The 15,381-nt window shown below is 47.6% G+C and overlaps 4 protein-coding genes and 1 pseudogene across 6 annotated transcripts; 3 read left to right on the top strand and 2 right to left on the bottom strand.

The window, feature by feature from the left end:
* The first annotated feature begins 31 nt into the window (after positions 1-31).
* CNG02990 (conserved hypothetical protein) lies at positions 32-1,634 on the top strand. 2 transcript variants are annotated; one of them, XM_571989.2, is made up of 8 exons: positions 32-227; positions 280-404; positions 444-523; positions 573-797; positions 856-1,057; positions 1,095-1,210; positions 1,277-1,451; positions 1,509-1,634. In XM_571989.2, the coding sequence occupies exons 2-8, from the start codon at positions 386-388 to the stop codon at positions 1,535-1,537; spliced, it is 846 nt and encodes a 281-aa protein (XP_571989.1). In that variant the 5' UTR covers positions 32-227; positions 280-385; the 3' UTR covers positions 1,538-1,634. The 2 variants fall into 2 exon arrangements, with proteins under 2 accessions (XP_571989.1, XP_024514556.1); XM_024658636.1 differs by having other exon boundaries at positions 32-404.
* Positions 1,635-2,724: 1,090 nt separating this feature from the next.
* CNG02985 (hypothetical protein) lies at positions 2,725-4,317 on the top strand. The gene is made up of 5 exons (XM_024658635.1): positions 2,725-2,966; positions 3,064-3,322; positions 3,380-3,559; positions 3,617-4,007; positions 4,056-4,317. The coding sequence occupies exons 1-5, from the start codon at positions 2,794-2,796 to the stop codon at positions 4,187-4,189; spliced, it is 1,137 nt and encodes a 378-aa protein (XP_024514555.1). The 5' UTR covers positions 2,725-2,793; the 3' UTR covers positions 4,190-4,317.
* Positions 4,318-5,063: 746 nt separating this feature from the next.
* Positions 5,064-7,658, bottom strand: CNG02980 (myo-inositol transporter 2, putative). Of its 2 annotated transcripts, XM_571987.2 has the most exons (12): positions 7,446-7,658; positions 7,317-7,385; positions 7,053-7,267; positions 6,829-6,993; positions 6,683-6,768; positions 6,317-6,626; positions 6,151-6,256; positions 6,028-6,096; positions 5,943-5,979; positions 5,647-5,884; positions 5,495-5,589; positions 5,064-5,416 (listed from the first exon to the last, which is right to left on the bottom strand). In XM_571987.2, the coding sequence occupies exons 1-12, from the start codon at positions 7,557-7,559 to the stop codon at positions 5,211-5,213; spliced, it is 1,710 nt and encodes a 569-aa protein (XP_571987.2). In that variant the 5' UTR covers positions 7,560-7,658; the 3' UTR covers positions 5,064-5,210. The 2 variants fall into 2 exon arrangements, with proteins under 2 accessions (XP_571987.2, XP_024514554.1); XM_024658634.1 differs by lacking the exons at positions 7,053-7,267; positions 7,317-7,385; positions 7,446-7,658 and having other exon boundaries at positions 6,829-7,030.
* A 2,258-nt stretch (positions 7,659-9,916) lies between these two features.
* Positions 9,917-12,454, top strand: CNG02970 (annotated as a pseudogene).
* On the bottom strand, positions 12,435-15,305 carry CNG02960 (expressed protein). The gene is made up of 12 exons (XM_024657571.1): positions 15,063-15,305; positions 14,860-14,999; positions 14,644-14,795; positions 14,001-14,579; positions 13,946-13,955; positions 13,743-13,892; positions 13,505-13,681; positions 13,053-13,449; positions 12,911-12,999; positions 12,821-12,860; positions 12,642-12,734; positions 12,435-12,581 (listed from the first exon to the last, which is right to left on the bottom strand). The coding sequence occupies exons 1-12, from the start codon at positions 15,270-15,272 to the stop codon at positions 12,534-12,536; spliced, it is 2,085 nt and encodes a 694-aa protein (XP_024513292.1). The 5' UTR covers positions 15,273-15,305; the 3' UTR covers positions 12,435-12,533.
* Positions 15,306-15,381: the final 76 nt, after the last annotated feature.

Raw genomic sequence — 15,381 nt, 5'->3', positions numbered from 1 at the left:
TCCAACAATTTGATTAGATAGAAGACGCCCTGCATCTGGAAGTCGCGGCGGCGTCCTGAATGTCCGGGGGGAGACGACCCAGGAAGGACATCCCGCGCGGTTTGCGGTGGCTGTAGCAGTTCATTTCGCTGTGGATTGATGGCAGTCTGGCGCGAACCGGCTACTGAAATTCGGTAAATCGACCGACCGGCCGTCCTCCTGAGCGGGAGATATGGGCCCGGTTTTCGGTAGGTTATATGCGGACCCGTTCTCTGTGATCGTGTTCAAAGCATTGAAAAGGCATTGTCCATGAACATGAAGCAACCGCCCTTCCGTATCTTCAACAGTACTCTATACTAAAAAATACACAATCCGCAACACTCCAAACTCAACAGACCAAGTCATAATGAAGATTGAAGGCAAAGGTGGGTATGATAATGTGACGTTGAGCTGACAGTGAATAGCTTTTATCATCACCGGTGGATGTGGATCTATTGGAGGTACGGCGGCACGTCATATCCTTGCCAAAGGAGGCATCGTTGTAGTAAGTTGGATGAAATTGGCTCAGCAAAGTCTGACTGTATGACGATTAGGTGTTTGACCTCTTGTCTGCCGAACAAGGAACCGCCAAGGTCAAGGCATACCATCCCGAACGGGCATTTTATATTCAAACCAGTGTTGATGATCAGGAGTCGGTGGAAGCTGCTTGCAGCGAGGCCCTCAAGCTTATTCCAAAGGGATCTCTTTTTGGCGCTGTGCACTGTGCAGCGACTGCACCGGGCCGAAAATGGAGTAACAAACTCAAGGACAGCATTCAGGTGAGCTCCCCCCTCTTCCCGGTAATAATGCTTGGAGACTGATCTTCGTGCTTTATAGGACTTCGCCAAGGTGCTGCGCACAAATGCATTTGGAACCTTTGTCATTGACGCATGCGTCGCGGACGCCATCAACTCCCAATATGTCGACGAAGGACCTTTCGCTCCTCGTGTATCAGAAGAGAGAGGGTGTATCATCAATATCGCCTCGGCCGTGGCTCATCCCGTGCCAGCCAGATGCATCACATACGGGCCAACGAAAAGTGAGTACTTTTAAGTTGGGCAAGTCTGACAGTTTAGCGGCCGTCATTGGTATTTCACAGGGAATGGCGGATTTCCTTGGCCCATATGGTATCCGGGTAAACACGGTATCTCCTGCAGTGGTGGCATCATCAATTATGGGTCCTGACCGAATTGTGAGTGGGGTGAAACGTCCTGTCAACGGCAAGTGGTTTATTCAATTTTATTTTATTTTCCTTTAGCCCTACTTCCAGTCAGAACTTGAAGCTGGAGCTATCTTCCCTCGACGGGTATCTGAACCTGACGAGGTAGCCATTGGCATCGTCTTCCTACTGGAGAACTCCATGATGAATGACTACGAGCTGCGTGTGGATGGAGGTTGGCGTGGAAGCAGCAACTGGGCCGGGCCTCAGGATCGTGAGTGAATCTGCGCAACGAAATTGGACGCGTGATGCTAACATAGCATCCGTACAGCCAGATCTAACGCGCTCTCTTTGGAGTAGTGGGTGCAATGCACTCGCTTTTCTTCTAGAGCTGCATGGCTGCAGGACAAACCAGAGTCATTCATATATATCGTTTCATGAAAAAATCGCACAAGGCATGCATGTCACATGTGTTCAGTTAGGACTCTCGTTATCATCTTCGAACGTTCTTGATATAGCGTGCCCCAGGCTAGCAGCTTGTTTCAGTGCACCATACATCACGCTGACAATATAGAGAAGCTGGGCATGTTTTGATTTGAGGTCATGGCCATGAGCTGGAAGGGTAATAACTGCCTGGGTAAGGTGACACCTGAAGAACATCTCGGTCCGAGACTAGGAAGAAGATTATTAAGCAATATCGAAACCCCTCTTCTACTATACCAAAGCTGTCATGCACTTTTCAAATCAGTTGGAATCTCAAGATAGGCAGAATTTCTACCAAGCGATAGAGGCATGCATAGCGGGAATAAAGTGTAGGATGTGTCCTTGGACTGAAGATGGGATCGTAGGGGGAGTTGGGGTACCAGCAGGAGCGGTACTAGGTGACGTACCAGGAGAAGGGACGGTGAGAGTGGCGGAGTGGCAATCCCGGCATCGAGGAGACGAAGCAGGTCAAGAGTAAAGAGAGACAATCGAAGTTTGCAGTTGCACTGAGGCCAAACATAGCGTTTGGCGAGGATAAGGAGAGACTCGAAGGTCTTGTCAGCGATTAGGTGGAAATTGCCTAGGGAAATCATGGTGAAGAGGTAGTTATTCCCTGGCTGTCGAGGAGGTAATAGCACCGGAATGAGGATGTACCGATAGGTAGATGTTGGGATTTCGACAACTTTGATGGACTTGCTAGAAGAGATGACGAGCGTATTGCAGGGTCGGTTCTCTGTCTAGAAGTCAAGGCTCATAACCTGTTGAGTGCTAAATTATCTATAATGCATAAATAAAGAAAGAGAAAAAAAACCAGTCGCGCAAAAAGGTATAAAATTGTCCAACCAAGGAACCAACCCAATCCTTCCTCACTTTCCCTGAAACCTTTCCCCTGAGCCGCCTCCACATCATTAGTCCACTACAACAACAGCCAGGATGCGGGCCGGTATGTCGCCCCGTCTGCCGGTCGGTGTATTTCCCATTTTGCCCCGAGTTCCGACAAAACTAGCCGATAAATGAGTCATAACTACTTAAAAGTCGGCTAGACATGAGATCCTCCGTCTTATCTTTCTTAATAACTGCTTTCATACTCCCAGTACAAGATTCCAAACTCCTACTCGATCATCGACGCTGCCATGGTATCAGACATCAGCACCTTCCGTTTCGGAGTGTCTTCAGCTTCCCTTGGCATGGCTAAATGTCACACCTTGGAATCGAAATTCTCTGCACTACAAAAAGCTGGATATGCGTATGCGCAGGTAGGCTTTGGAGACTATGTTTCATGGGTTCGCTCAAGGCGGCCCGGTCTGTGAGTACGCCGCCTTGAGCGAACCTCCTTGTGTGCCTAGCGACAGTATGGAACACTGGCGCATAAAGATGAGGCTGACTTGGGATCTTTGCCACAGTCCACCTTCAAGTTGCCCGCCGGAGTGGAAAGAGGCCGATGAGCCCGATCCAAGTGACGAAGAAATCTGGCAGGCCCTCTACCAAGAAGCTCCGGAACTCATCAGCCTTGCAACCAATTATGGACTTCGAATTTTGGCGCTGCAACCCCTGAACCAGTTTGACGGATGGCCTGAAGGGTCAGTGAGAGCTGAATGGGTGCGACGTAAAGCCGAACGGTGGCTCCCCCTTTGTTCGAAGCTAGAAGTGGAACTCCTTCAGGTAATTTACATTCTGCACTGAATCTTTGTCAAAGTGCTCATCTTGTATCTTTATCAGGTTGGAGCAAACGATTATGCCGAAGCAGACGCTTCGGATGAGAAAACAGCGGAAGACATGAGATGGCTCGCCGAACTAGGAGCAAAACAGAATCCACCAGTGAAGATCGCCTATGAAGTGTGGTGCTTCTCCAAGAGAGTTAATACCTGGGAGCATACATGGAAAATAGTGCAATTAGGAGTAAGTAACTTGCAAAACCCAATGCAGCCAGCACTGATGAACTTGAAATCATATCAGGACCACCCCAACCTTGGCCTATGTCTCGATGTCGCCCACTTTCCACTTGCTCCTTCTTACGGATGGGTTCCAACTACAGGAGAGGGCTGGTCTGATAGCCAGTACAATGAGATGATCTCCAGGCTCAAAAAAGTACCTGGGAACAAGATCTTTTACCTCGAGATTTCAGATGTACTCAAGCCGGTAAGACCTCTTGGTCAGGGTTCTCCCTTCGATGCCTGGCGAGAGAAAAACAGGCCGGCCAGAGGTGATATATTTGTTTGGACGGTCTGCGGCCGACCACTCCCTTACGTAGGAAAGAACGCTGGTAGGAGTGTCGATAATGAGGACGACATGGGCGGTGCTAGAGTTTTTGAATCGGTTCAGGCGGTACTCAGTACCGGTTTCAAAGGTGTGTTTTTAGAAGAATATGCCAAGATTGCTGGCTGACACCATTCAGGACCCATCATGTGGGAGTTCTTCGAAGCGATGACAATGGAGAAAGATGACCCTTCCATTCCTGACATATACGCTCAGGCGTGCGTGAAGGCGGAGACGCAACTCAAGGCGCGCTTGCCACGTCTGAGTGAATAGTCAGGCACGTATGCAGTCTTAATTGTAAGGCCGGGGGTACGTAAGAAGCAAGTTGTGTTGGTGTAGGTGGGACCGATAATCGTAGTACGGATGGAGGTATTTGCGTCTAAATGCATATGAGAATTGATACAATCCAGCCGCGCTCTCTACTCGGCGTGTCTCACTTTCTTTCACACTGTCCTTTCGACCAACATCCTTCCAATGTTGGGACCCTAATCTACTGATAGTTCCTGACAGATATGACTTTTAACCCCGCGTTCTACGTGATAGCGCGAATGGGGCAGATCAATCAATGAGGAGATAAAGACATGTTTAGAAAATGGGTATATACATTCGCGCAGCATAAGGTAAATCTTAACGAAGGATAAATCAGAATCTGGAAGTACCATTGAAAGCAAGGATGGTCATATCAGATTAACAACCTCTTAAGATAATAGAATCCCAAATTTAGCATTTCAGTCTTTTCAGATGAACTTTCTTCTAAACCTCAAGCGAGAAAAAAAATTCGCTCAAAGTTCTCACATCCCCTTCTACAACAACTCGTCGAGTTCCATCTCCTTTACCTCAACCAATAATCAAGCGATCTATTAGAGATATTCTCTCTCCATTTCCAATCAATACTTCAAGCAATTCATCTTCGCTTCTATAGTCGAACGAAAACGAAATCCTCCCATGTAGGTGAATCACCTCCAAAGAGGAATAGAACAACCCCTTATAAACCTCTAAACCTCTTAAAGGGGCTGGCCCTTCTTTAACACCGATACGTATGATAGCGGCAGAAACCCGATTTGAGATTACTTAATAACTTGATTGCACTTCTTGTTCGCCTATATGAGCAACATATGATATGTGACGTTGACTCTCCAAGACAATACATGACTTTTATGACAACAAGAATTTTTTGGTTTTTTTATGAAAATAACATACACTGAGATTTCCCACGCCAACTACGGCGACACACCAAGACAACACGAAGAAAAAAAGAGGAAAGGAAAATTCAATACTGCTTTTCCTCTTACTACTACAGTCCACTTGCGACCGGCTCCACTCGCTCGATATGACTTGTTTCAGGCTTGGCCCCAAGATAATCAACAACTTGACCTGACTCTCCCCCTTCAGCGTTATATCTCTTCTGAGCTTCGGCTTTTTCTCGTCGCATCTTCACGGACTTCTTGACTCCGAAATCATCGTCGAATAGACTGAAAGCTTCGTCGATAGATAGGCCCTCTAATGAGTGAAATAGGCATCGCCAACAGGTAATAAGCCATCCATTCTTCTCTCGGTATGAAAAATAAATAAACTCACTCGTTTCTGGATAACAGTAGTAGGCTAGCACGTAACCGACCACTACGAACCCTAGGTAAAGACCATAAGTACCGCTTGGAGTCAAAGTCTCAAGCCTGTCACGTGTATTATTAGCCATCATGGAACAATACGCAGGGTTACAGTACACTTACTCAGAAAGGAAAGACACAGCAACCACCAAGTTGGCAGAGAAGCTGGCAGTCGTACTAATGGCACTACCGATAGCACGGATCTCCAAAGCGAGATATTCTGATTGATACCAACAGATATGGGCATATGTTGAGCCGAATCCCATAACAAAGATGACGATACCCGCGATGACAAGACCGACATCTCTCTGGTTGTAGACGAAACCTTCAACAAGGAAACCACCGGTCTCCTTACACATAACTGCAAATAGATTATGTAAGCGCTACGGTCTAATTGTGACATCTAAGGATCGACTCACAGTAGAATGCGATCAGACACCAGATCAGGCCAATGATCTGCCATTTGTCAGATATCATCATCGTTCATATCAAGAAAGAACTTACCATCAGCGGGCCAAATTTCATAAGCAGCCCTCGTCGCCCGATTCTGTCAACAAAGAGCATACCCACAAGCTAGTGCACCAAGTCTCAGTTCAAATCCCATCTGCCATACCATGTCAAACTTACCAGGAAGAAGGTATTGGTGATGGAAGGAATCAATCCTCCTAAAGAAGCGTTGGAGAGGCCAACCAGGCCGAACAACGTGCCGGCATAGTACAGCAGGGTATTGTAACTAACAAAAAGATCAACATGAATTTTTTTCCTCAGAGCGTGCATGAAATAAACAACGTACCCTGTGAACTGACCGAATACCTGAATCATGCAAACGGTCAAAATAGATCGACGGTAGGGCTTGTGACACCAAAGTTTCTTGGCACGTTGAGCCCATGTGGTTGAGCGTTCGAGAACAGTAGTTGCCTGGACATGAGCCTTGACGATTTCAAGTTTGAGTTCGATGACCTCATGAGAAGCGTATCGGTAGATTTGTTTGAGAACCTCACGAGCGCGATCATCTTGTCCACGCAGAATCAAAACTCGAGGAGATTCGGGGAGTTTGTGCATCAGGCAGAGCTGGAGCAAAGATGGCACAACACCGAGACCGACTGCATACAAAGTCAGACAAATTTCACTGGCGTGCACACCTTCACATCTTACTCACATAAAATCCGCCAGTTGTATTTGACGTCTTTTAAACCCGCTCCGATAGCAACGGATACTGTCTGTCCGAAGGGAATAAAGAAACCGCTAGACGAGTGAGAAATGTCAACTAGGTGTGTTTTAGATCTCATAAGAGCTCCCACTTACTTCGTGCCCACACAACGACCACGAACAGCGGTCGGTGCCAATTCGGTGATATAGAGGGGACAAATGATAGCCGCACCTCCGACTCCGACACCAAGAACCAAACGACCAGCAGTGAGCTGACCGAGGGAGAAACTCGACGCAATGATGATTGCACCAGCAGTGAAGCTACAAGGTATCAACATATACCCACATCATAAAGTTTGGTGCAATGAGATTACACTCACAACAAATCAGAGATCAATAAACACCATTTACGACCCCATTTATCGGCGAAGTAACCCAAAATTGCAGCGCCGAAGATGGCACCGATTGTGGTGGCGGCGGTAGCAATCTCTTGCTCAGGAGATGAAAGTGCGTGACCGAGATCAGTACCAACGTAAGGTAGGGCGATACCAACGACACCGGTATCATATCCATACAGGAAACCGCCCAGAGCAGCCTAGGTAGTCAAATGAGTATCCGAGCATTAGTTGCGCGTGTACACTTACCGATCCAATCAAAAAAACCAGATAAGGTGTCATTTTGTCCTCATTTTCAGCTTGAATGACAGCCTCATCCTGTCACATAGGTGATATAAATTTACGTCCCTGTACGTCACAAAAAGGGCTAAGGCTTACGATGAGCTGTCCTTCGTGCGTGAGTCCGCTTGATGTCGCTTCAGCCTTCATCTCGGATGGCGGCAAAGAGCTGCTCGATAATGTTGCGACAGGCGCAATTTCGTCGGAGTTCATTTTACTTTGCTTTGCGTAAGTTGCAAGAGATGATGGTTCTGTTTGAGACACTTGAGTATTTATACAAACAATGATTTCCCTGTTCGCCTCTGTAGGCACTTTTGGGGGCCCACTGGGGTTCTCCATTGTTGGTGGTATTCAGGATTTCATCATATCCGCCGATCATGATATAACAATCTCCCGATCAGAACAGGCCCGTGTTAAACGGCGACGGAAACAAGTCTAAAGTTAGCCTTGTTGGCTGCTTCCTGCGTTTCTTGCTCATTAACAAAGATTCATTCATTATTACTTAGAACAGATCTCAAGGGCTCCAGAACCGCTGATAAGCGGTCGGGAGCTCCTTCGGCGGGGCGGGGTGTTTGTTATCATGTGACATGAAAATCATTAAAATCGGCAATATGGTCAGCTGCCTGATAATAACGATGGCAGAGACCGACTGAAGTGCTAATAAATGTCGGAGCCCCCGCCCAGGTCCCCGCAAAAAAAATGATCGAATACGTCGGGCCGTCCCGCTGGTGCCCGGGGCCGACATGGTCCCTTAGAGATACCAATCCTTCAATCGGCCGATTATGTCGCGGGATTGTGATTGAACGAAGGGATGTTATTTTGTGCAGTGACGTCACACCCATCGAAAGATAAGAAAGTTGACCCTGGAAGGCATCCGGAAGCCCTTATACAGTCGTCTTCCTCAGATCCGGAACATCACCGTGCAACGGTTTGGGGGTTCCGGATCTCGATTCTCCGGTTCTCGAGGAGGTTGGATCGGGACAACGATAATTTGATTACGTAATTGGGCTTTTACTGGTTGCGTCACAACATATCTATGGTCAGACGGGTCAGACTCACTCAGTGTGCATGCCAATTATTAGAAGATGATTATAGAAACTGTAGACAGATGGGACGGCAGACGGCTACGCGTCAGAAATTATTTTATAGAATGCATTCCGACCTTCAGAGGAACTCAGTTGCGCGCCTATTAATAATAGGCTCCCGGTGACTCTATGGGCCTTCCAAAAACCTATGGACTTGAGATCCGGAAGTTGGCCCCCCAAGAGGTTCCGGATCCGGATCTGCCCAAATGTCCGGATCTCAACTGTCTGTACGGTGGCAGACAACCTGAATGCACCCAGAAGGGTTCCGGATCTGCCCAATGTCCGGATTTGAAGGTTCCGGATCTGAGGAAGACGACTGTATCTGTCTTTACGTAAGTAGATGGCGGATGGCCTTTCGCTACACCGCAAGCGGCGCAAGGGGCAGGCAAGGCTCAGGTTTTTTACATCAACCCCCCAGATTCGCTGCCTCCAGAAATGGGAGGGGTGGTGTGCTGGCTTGTAAAGTGACACACGTGGCTTCCACGTGGACATATGATTGTCAGCACTTTGCGACCAGAACAACAAGAGGATTGGGAGATCACATAATATAATAATAATAGAGATTGTTCCAGTTGCTAGTCGTAACCGCCCTAACGTCCTCTGCATGCATCTTCCCTTTTAGATAATGTGGTCTAGGATAGTGAGCAATACTTATGTATATGTATGTATTGCCATGTGTGATATAAACATAAACATGTGGAGATTATCAAACACCAGTCAGCATTCTCTGCCTCTTCTTCCTTTCTCCTTCTGTTTTCCTGACATTCCTTGTTAGATCTGAGGAGATGGCCGAGGTAGTAGTTCCCTTGCTAGCTCTTATTAATAAGTATTCAATACGCTACAGAAGATATATCGCCTGCCGTCTATGAAATAAGACTTTCCTGCATTGGTGTTTGCAGAACTCGGGGGCCTGCAAGAAGGGGAGACATCAGGTGCTAGAGAACAGATCGTCACAGAAGTGAAATGTAAAAATAAGACTCGTTAGGTGACATCCCGGCGCCCTCCCAGCCTGTCAGACTCGGGCGAGGGGGTCAGAGAGTGGGGGGTGGGGAGTGGTAGGGGAAGGGGAAGGGGGGGTTGGTTGTCTCGATGTAACCACTCAGAAGTCGCCTGCTCCTTGCTCGACAGAGAACTCATATAAAAGTAAACAAAGAGGAGAGGCACGCAGTTAAAAAAATGATGTCGTTCAGTAGTATTTTTTAAGACAATCGGCTCTTCATTCTTACCGCTCTTTTTTACAACGCACGTGGCAACAACCGGATCAAATTGGAGATAACACGGCGACGGATTTGCGACAGTACGCATCACATTGGGCTATTTAAAAATGCATGATTTACTCTGTAAAAGAAAAGTCTGATTATGTAGTACCATTCAAAGGGATGTTAGGTCTTGATACCTCCGTATGCATGGATAATGACAGTTTGAATTGGTCGAAAATGGCCAAAATCACCCCAACGAGGAGTAGTTCACCACCAGCTATAAATAACGTTCCAGCAGTTTGTGGCAAGCCCGATTCGAGCCTCGTCGGACACCAGCCAATTATCGGTCAAGGGGCTTGCGTCGAGCTTAGATCGACATTGCTATCTATCGGCTGGCCTTTCGGAATTATCCAAAGTGGAAGGAAGGGGTTGTCCCGAAGCAAATATAATCGATGGGAGGCCAGCAAAGGATTACTTTTTTTTGTCGCGTTTCGGTCCATGATTCTGTCTTCTGAAACCCGTGTGGTGATGATTGATCTGCTGGTAGATACTAGTATGATGCTTTTAAACCATTGTTTTTGTCCTTTTTGTTTGTCCAATTTCAATCATTCTATCGTTTTCTTACTTGTGTAGCTTGTGTCGCGTCGCGCTTTTGTTTCTCGACTCACTTGCATAGGCCTTTTGTCTGCTGTCAACGAAAGAAGTTATAAAGTCTCCTGCTCTCCAGGATACATTCCCAATCTCCAACGTCTTCTCATTCTCCCATCGTTTTGCGCAAGTGTCCATGACTTACCTCTAACATCTATCTGATTATTATCATGAATTCTAAGACAGAAGTGAATACCACTCTTTTCCTTCCCATCTCTATGCTGCTGACGGACAATCTGACAGGTCGAGCAACTCAGACGCCACTTGATGGCTACTCAGGCGGAGCTGGAGAAGAAGAAGCTTGAGAAGGAGCTTGCGGACGCGAGGGCGCACTAGAAGAAAACGACCGAGGCGGCAACAGTATCAACAAATAACCCCTTCCCTCGCTCATCTGCCACACTCCCCACTAACTACATATCGAACTTCAAGCCCAAGAGGGCCGCATCGCCGCTCCCCAAGGCGAAGGTTACCCCTACATGAGGCCCGTCAAGCGTGATTTACTTCAACTCCCAGCTCTGACAAGTCTGGGGAAAACTCCACGGCGGCCAAAGCTTCTGTCACCCTCTTTTGTCCTCAGGACAACACTGTGAGTATCTGTAAGGATACAAAGGAAAGGGGGTAGGAGGAAGAGAAGGAGGAGGACGAGAGGAAGAAAGGGAATGAAGTAGTTTTGGGGCGCCGAGAGAAGAGAAAGAGAGGGAAGAAGGAGAGAGGAAGAGTAGGAGGACCGTGCGAGGAGGCGTTAGGGAGGAGAGAGGCCTGAACGGAGGGTCCAGGGAAGGTGTGAGAAAGATGAGTCAGCTCTACGAGCTGAGAAAGGTATAAAAGGCGTGACTTTATAGCCCAAGCAGCTTAGTCTTCTCAAACTCTCGAGCCCAGCAATCCCAACAACTGAATCTAGTAGTGTTCCAAGAACAACTGTAGACAAACGACCGAGGACACGAAACTAAAATAGCATCAGGTGTTTTCCGGCCTCTATGAGGACAGTGGCACCGCTACGGTACCTTAGATCAGAGGGTAAGATGACATATTGATAGCACGCTAGATTCATGTCGTCCCAGGGACCTTGCTCGTCCGAAACGCTGTGGCCTTCGCAGCATTTCCAGGCCTTTGGGATGCTTTCATCAATGTTCTGAACGTCGACCTTTTCGTTTCAAAGCGGAAGTTGCCCAGTTGCGAGCCCCCCATCGGCGAAATCAAATGGCAAATTCTAGCCGAGGTCCCTTACTTCACCGCAGAAGATCCGGACTTTGTAGAAAAGTTTCGGATGGGCAAGGCAGGCTTGATCGAGTACGACGTATTGGTCTTTTCCGATCGTTATTCAAGCACCAAGAGCTGACAACTTAGGTCACAGGTTTGCCATTTCTCCCAAACCCGCCAGAAAGCGGCTTCTCAAATAGCTTCGTTCTTCCCCATCTCATACTTGACAGCGACACATTCACTGATTACTTGAGACTCAGCGACAATTACTTTGCCTTTGCAGTCTATAAGGCACGGTTAGAAGTCGAGAAGCGCTTGCTCTACAAGGTCGGAGAAGCTTAGGATCAACAGCGGCGGACTGCAGCTGGGGTTGACGACGACGACGATGATGTTTGGGAACTTCCTTTCAGAACATCGACGTTTGGGAGAAGTATGAAAGCAAGGGAGCGTCCTTCAAGGACGAGTGGAGTGATACAAGCCTCTCCCAAGCGAGACACAGTGAGTAATCAGTTTAACTGACAATGTGTCTTTCACGCGCCGCTGACCATTTGGTACAAGTATTGGTCTAATTTCAGCCGGTCCCCCTTAGTCTAGCTGCTCGTTTAGATAGATGACTACGTGGTCTTTTTCGTTCAGATTCTATACCCTACTTTAATTTTCTCTTTTGCAGCTTTCTGGTCTTTCCTCATCACTATCTTGTACACTGCTCTCTGAGACTGTTTGTACAAAGGTGCTGAGGGAATACCAGTTCTACAATCTAAGACCTGATCTCTTCAATTTTCCTTGGGGTGAAAGACCCCCTATAAAAGAAGTGTACATGGTGCTTTGCAACCAGTCATATAAATCTACAATGGCTGCGATTGCGGACCGCATGCGGCAGGCGGTGGATCGTTGCTCATGAACAGGTCTTACTCTTTCGTTCCCAGCCCGCCGTTCAAATCTGTGCTTCAGATCATATGACTCATGATGCATTGAGTAATATCCTACGCAATAGCTTTTGATAACCACGAAATACTACAATAAAATGATACAACGACGCGAAACAGTGAATTATATCATTCCGAAGCCTCAGGCATTGCCTGTATGAAGTGCACGTTGTGATACTGCAAAACCCATCAGGCAACACCTATCAGCGTTGTTTGACTAAATTTCATTACACTTACCAAATTCCACCAATCCCATACATGGCCGCTTATATCACTGGGATCTGATGCGAAGGAAAGCAAAGACAGCAAAACTCGTAATATTTTGCCTCGCTATAAGGAGAAAGCGCGATCAATACCGACTTATCCATTCATCCGCCTGGAAGTCACAGACGGATATGATACTGACGACCACTTACCACGCTCTGTCCATTTGAGGCAAGACACTCAACAGGTATACTAATACAGATAAGGTAAGCTTGGATCCGCTTTTGAGAGGAAGCACAAACTTCGCCAAAATGTCATAGGCTGTTTTAGCAATTATTTGTCGCTGTGGTGGCGAATCATAGCCCGGTGACAAGGCGGACCTGAAGTCAATCTAAGTCGTTATCAGCAGAGTGGGAAACAGTTCTGGCCAAGACATACACGTACACATGCAAATTGCACACAGAGCGCGGTAATGTGAATATTCGCACATTGGATACCCCACCAAGTCTCTGGTTGTGCCTCATCAAAGGTCGCAATGATTGGAACGTCGTTTGTCAAGGTGTCCAACTCCTCCAATGTCTGTTCAATCCATCGTAATGAGCTTTCAGTGTCGGTACTTTGATCTTTTTTGCACAGGAACATGCGATGCCTTTGCAGACACTGGCCTAACAACCGGAAAATTTGTGTGACAATCACAAATCCAGTCATGTACGATCTCTTCCCAAACGGCTGAGGAAAATGACTTTCCTCCGAGATGTACTCATCATCGACTGCCAATGGAAGAGGTGGAACACCCTCCATTTCAAGTAACATGATCGGGGCTCCATTCAAAGCGAGCGTCCTAATAATGGTCACGTCAAAAATACGCCAAGTAAGTCGCATTTCCAGTCACTTACTTTTCGATTGCTACAACTTCCCAATACATTCGATGACAAATCTCTCTTTCGATGAGGTTCATGCCTTCCTTCGGTTCGGTTTGATTGACCCGCAACGTGTAAACCAACCTCCGTGCCTCGGCAGCCAGCATGTCAGTTGAGCTGAGATTCTGGGTAGCTTGAGTCGATATGAGGTCTCTGATCGTGAAGAGTCAGCCTTGGGTGTAGTCGGATGACTGTATTCGTTCGATAAACGCACAGAATGACAGATCCAAGCATCGAAAGACTAGGTTGATGACTGTTGCGTAATTGGCATGCACGGCTGAACCTATGTGCCCGGAAGAGGATTCTCTTTAGGCGTTCCCGAGAATGCTGCTCCCCCATTAGACTGATTGGGCTCTGACAAATACTTTGACACGCTCAGTTATTGTTATGCCATGCTGCGCCTTCCGACCGACTCACACATAGGCCACTAGAGGTCGTCAGACTCATTCGCAAAGAACAGCCATATACTCACCGATACTAGCAAGAAATCCTCGAAAGGTCTCGTCCCTTTGGTCTCTCCGATGAAGCACATCGCTGGCGAACGAGGGCTTGTGGACGATGGGCACTAGTACATGTTGATGGCGCATGTACAATGAGAGGAAGAAGCAGATGTCAGACCATGGCGCTATCACATCGATTGGCATGAAGCTCTCAGGCTCATTTGTAGCCTTCAGCGATGCCAATATCGCAGCTTCGCTCGGGCTGTTGCCAGGAAATTGAGGTTGATCATCCTCTGCCAAGGCTTGTGCTGTGGAAGGAGTATCAAAGAATGTCGTTCCCGAGGTCGAGTTGCCGCTGGGCCGTATTTCATCAGGTAAGCGAAATGCATGTGACGTCCAACCTGCCATATTGAGAGGCAACGTAGCATTTGTAAAATGATCGGGCGGAAATGGAAATTTTGGTGTGCATTGCTGCAGGGCATTGTACAGGTCATTGGTCCTGTTATTGTTTACGCCATCGATAGCCCTTTGCAACGCAAGACGGTTGACGTTCTCCTGATCGTCGATAGGCAGAGCCACACTACCTGAGCCTTGGGTAGGTATCGAATCAACTGAATACCATGGTCAGTGTCGGGTCTATATCCTCCGAGTCCTTTATTCGGTGACTGGACCTACGGTCTGCTCCTGAGCAATCATTGGAGACAACCGCTCCACTGGATAGGATCTCATCTATATTGGTCATAGTCCGTATGGGATTCAGGGGGGTAGTAGGTACAGGTTGAACTGGAGAAGCGGAACGGCTAGACCGAGACAGGCGTTTGTAGACACTGTCACATCGGCACGACTATCAGCAAGTGTAATTACACACTCCATCAACAGAGGAGAGCCTACCCCGATGGCCGTCCTGGCTTTTTAGGTGAATACGTAAACGTACAACGCTCTTTCCGGCGGTAACATCTCTGGCAGGTCGGCTCAAGATTAAGATGGCGAGCACCGTCCACATTGACACCTTCAAGCTCTTTACACTTTACCTATCCCCCCGAAGGATGTGATCAGCGCGTTCAACAATCGGGAGAATGATCGTAATGACCCACTTTTTGACGTCGGCACCAGTCGCAAACTTGGTTGGACGGGCGTTTTTCTGCATCGGCGGGCATCCGGAATAGCGCTGAAATGAAGCAAAGACCAATATGATAAAGTACCCGAACGAAAGTGAAGGATTGCGACCCAATGTCCTCTTCAGGACGTGGGAAAAAAGAAACAAGGTTACAGTGGAGGAGATAGGGGAGTGGCGATGGTATCATATGGTCAATACCCTCCTGCTGCTTCGTTGTTTGTGCAATGGTGGGGCCGGCCGTCGCTCTTTCTTGCTGGCGACTCACATGCCGTGCATTACACGCATATTATTAATTT

This window comes from Cryptococcus neoformans (assembly GCF_000091045.1).
Source record: "Cryptococcus neoformans var. neoformans JEC21 chromosome 7 sequence".
NCBI classification, from domain to species: Eukaryota; Fungi; Basidiomycota; class Tremellomycetes; order Tremellales; family Cryptococcaceae; genus Cryptococcus; species Cryptococcus deneoformans.
This window is presented reverse-complemented; position numbering and strand designations above follow the sequence as displayed.

What these genes read in the sequence shown, in the direction of transcription:
- CNG02990 (XM_571989.2), top strand. An exon ending in CCAAAGGAGGCATCGTTGTA is followed by an intron (nt 524 to 572) that starts GTAAGTTGGATG and finishes TATGACGATTAG; the next exon opens with GTGTTTGACCTCTTGTCTGC. An exon ending in CTGGGCCGGGCCTCAGGATC is followed by an intron (nt 1,452 to 1,508) that starts GTGAGTGAATCT and finishes GCATCCGTACAG; the next exon opens with CCAGATCTAACGCGCTCTCT.
- CNG02985 (XM_024658635.1), top strand. Translation starts at nt 2,794, where the DNA reads ATGGTATCAGACATCAGCACCTTCCGTTTCGGAGTGTCTTCAGCTTCC. An exon ending in GGAAAATAGTGCAATTAGGA is followed by an intron (nt 3,560 to 3,616) that starts GTAAGTAACTTG and finishes AAATCATATCAG; the next exon opens with GACCACCCCAACCTTGGCCT. An exon ending in ACTCAGTACCGGTTTCAAAG is followed by an intron (nt 4,008 to 4,055) that starts GTGTGTTTTTAG and finishes GACACCATTCAG; the next exon opens with GACCCATCATGTGGGAGTTC.
- CNG02980 (XM_571987.2), bottom strand. Translation starts at nt 7,559, where the DNA reads ATGAACTCCGACGAAATTGCGCCTGTCGCAACATTATCGAGCAGCTCT. An exon ending in CGCACGAAGGACAGCTCATC is followed by an intron (nt 7,386 to 7,445) that starts GTAAGCCTTAGC and finishes CCTATGTGACAG; the next exon opens with GATGAGGCTGTCATTCAAGC. An exon ending in TCACCAATACCTTCTTCCTG is followed by an intron (nt 6,097 to 6,150) that starts GTAAGTTTGACA and finishes TTGGTGCACTAG; the next exon opens with CTTGTGGGTATGCTCTTTGT.
- CNG02960 (XM_024657571.1), bottom strand. Translation starts at nt 15,272, where the DNA reads ATGATACCATCGCCACTCCCCTATCTCCTCCACTGTAACCTTGTTTCT. An exon ending in AAGCCAGGACGGCCATCGGG is followed by an intron (nt 14,796 to 14,859) that starts GTAGGCTCTCCT and finishes CCGATGTGACAG; the next exon opens with TGTCTACAAACGCCTGTCTC. An exon ending in CCTCAAATGGACAGAGCGTG is followed by an intron (nt 12,735 to 12,820) that starts GTAAGTGGTCGT and finishes TTCTCCTTATAG; the next exon opens with CGAGGCAAAATATTACGAGT.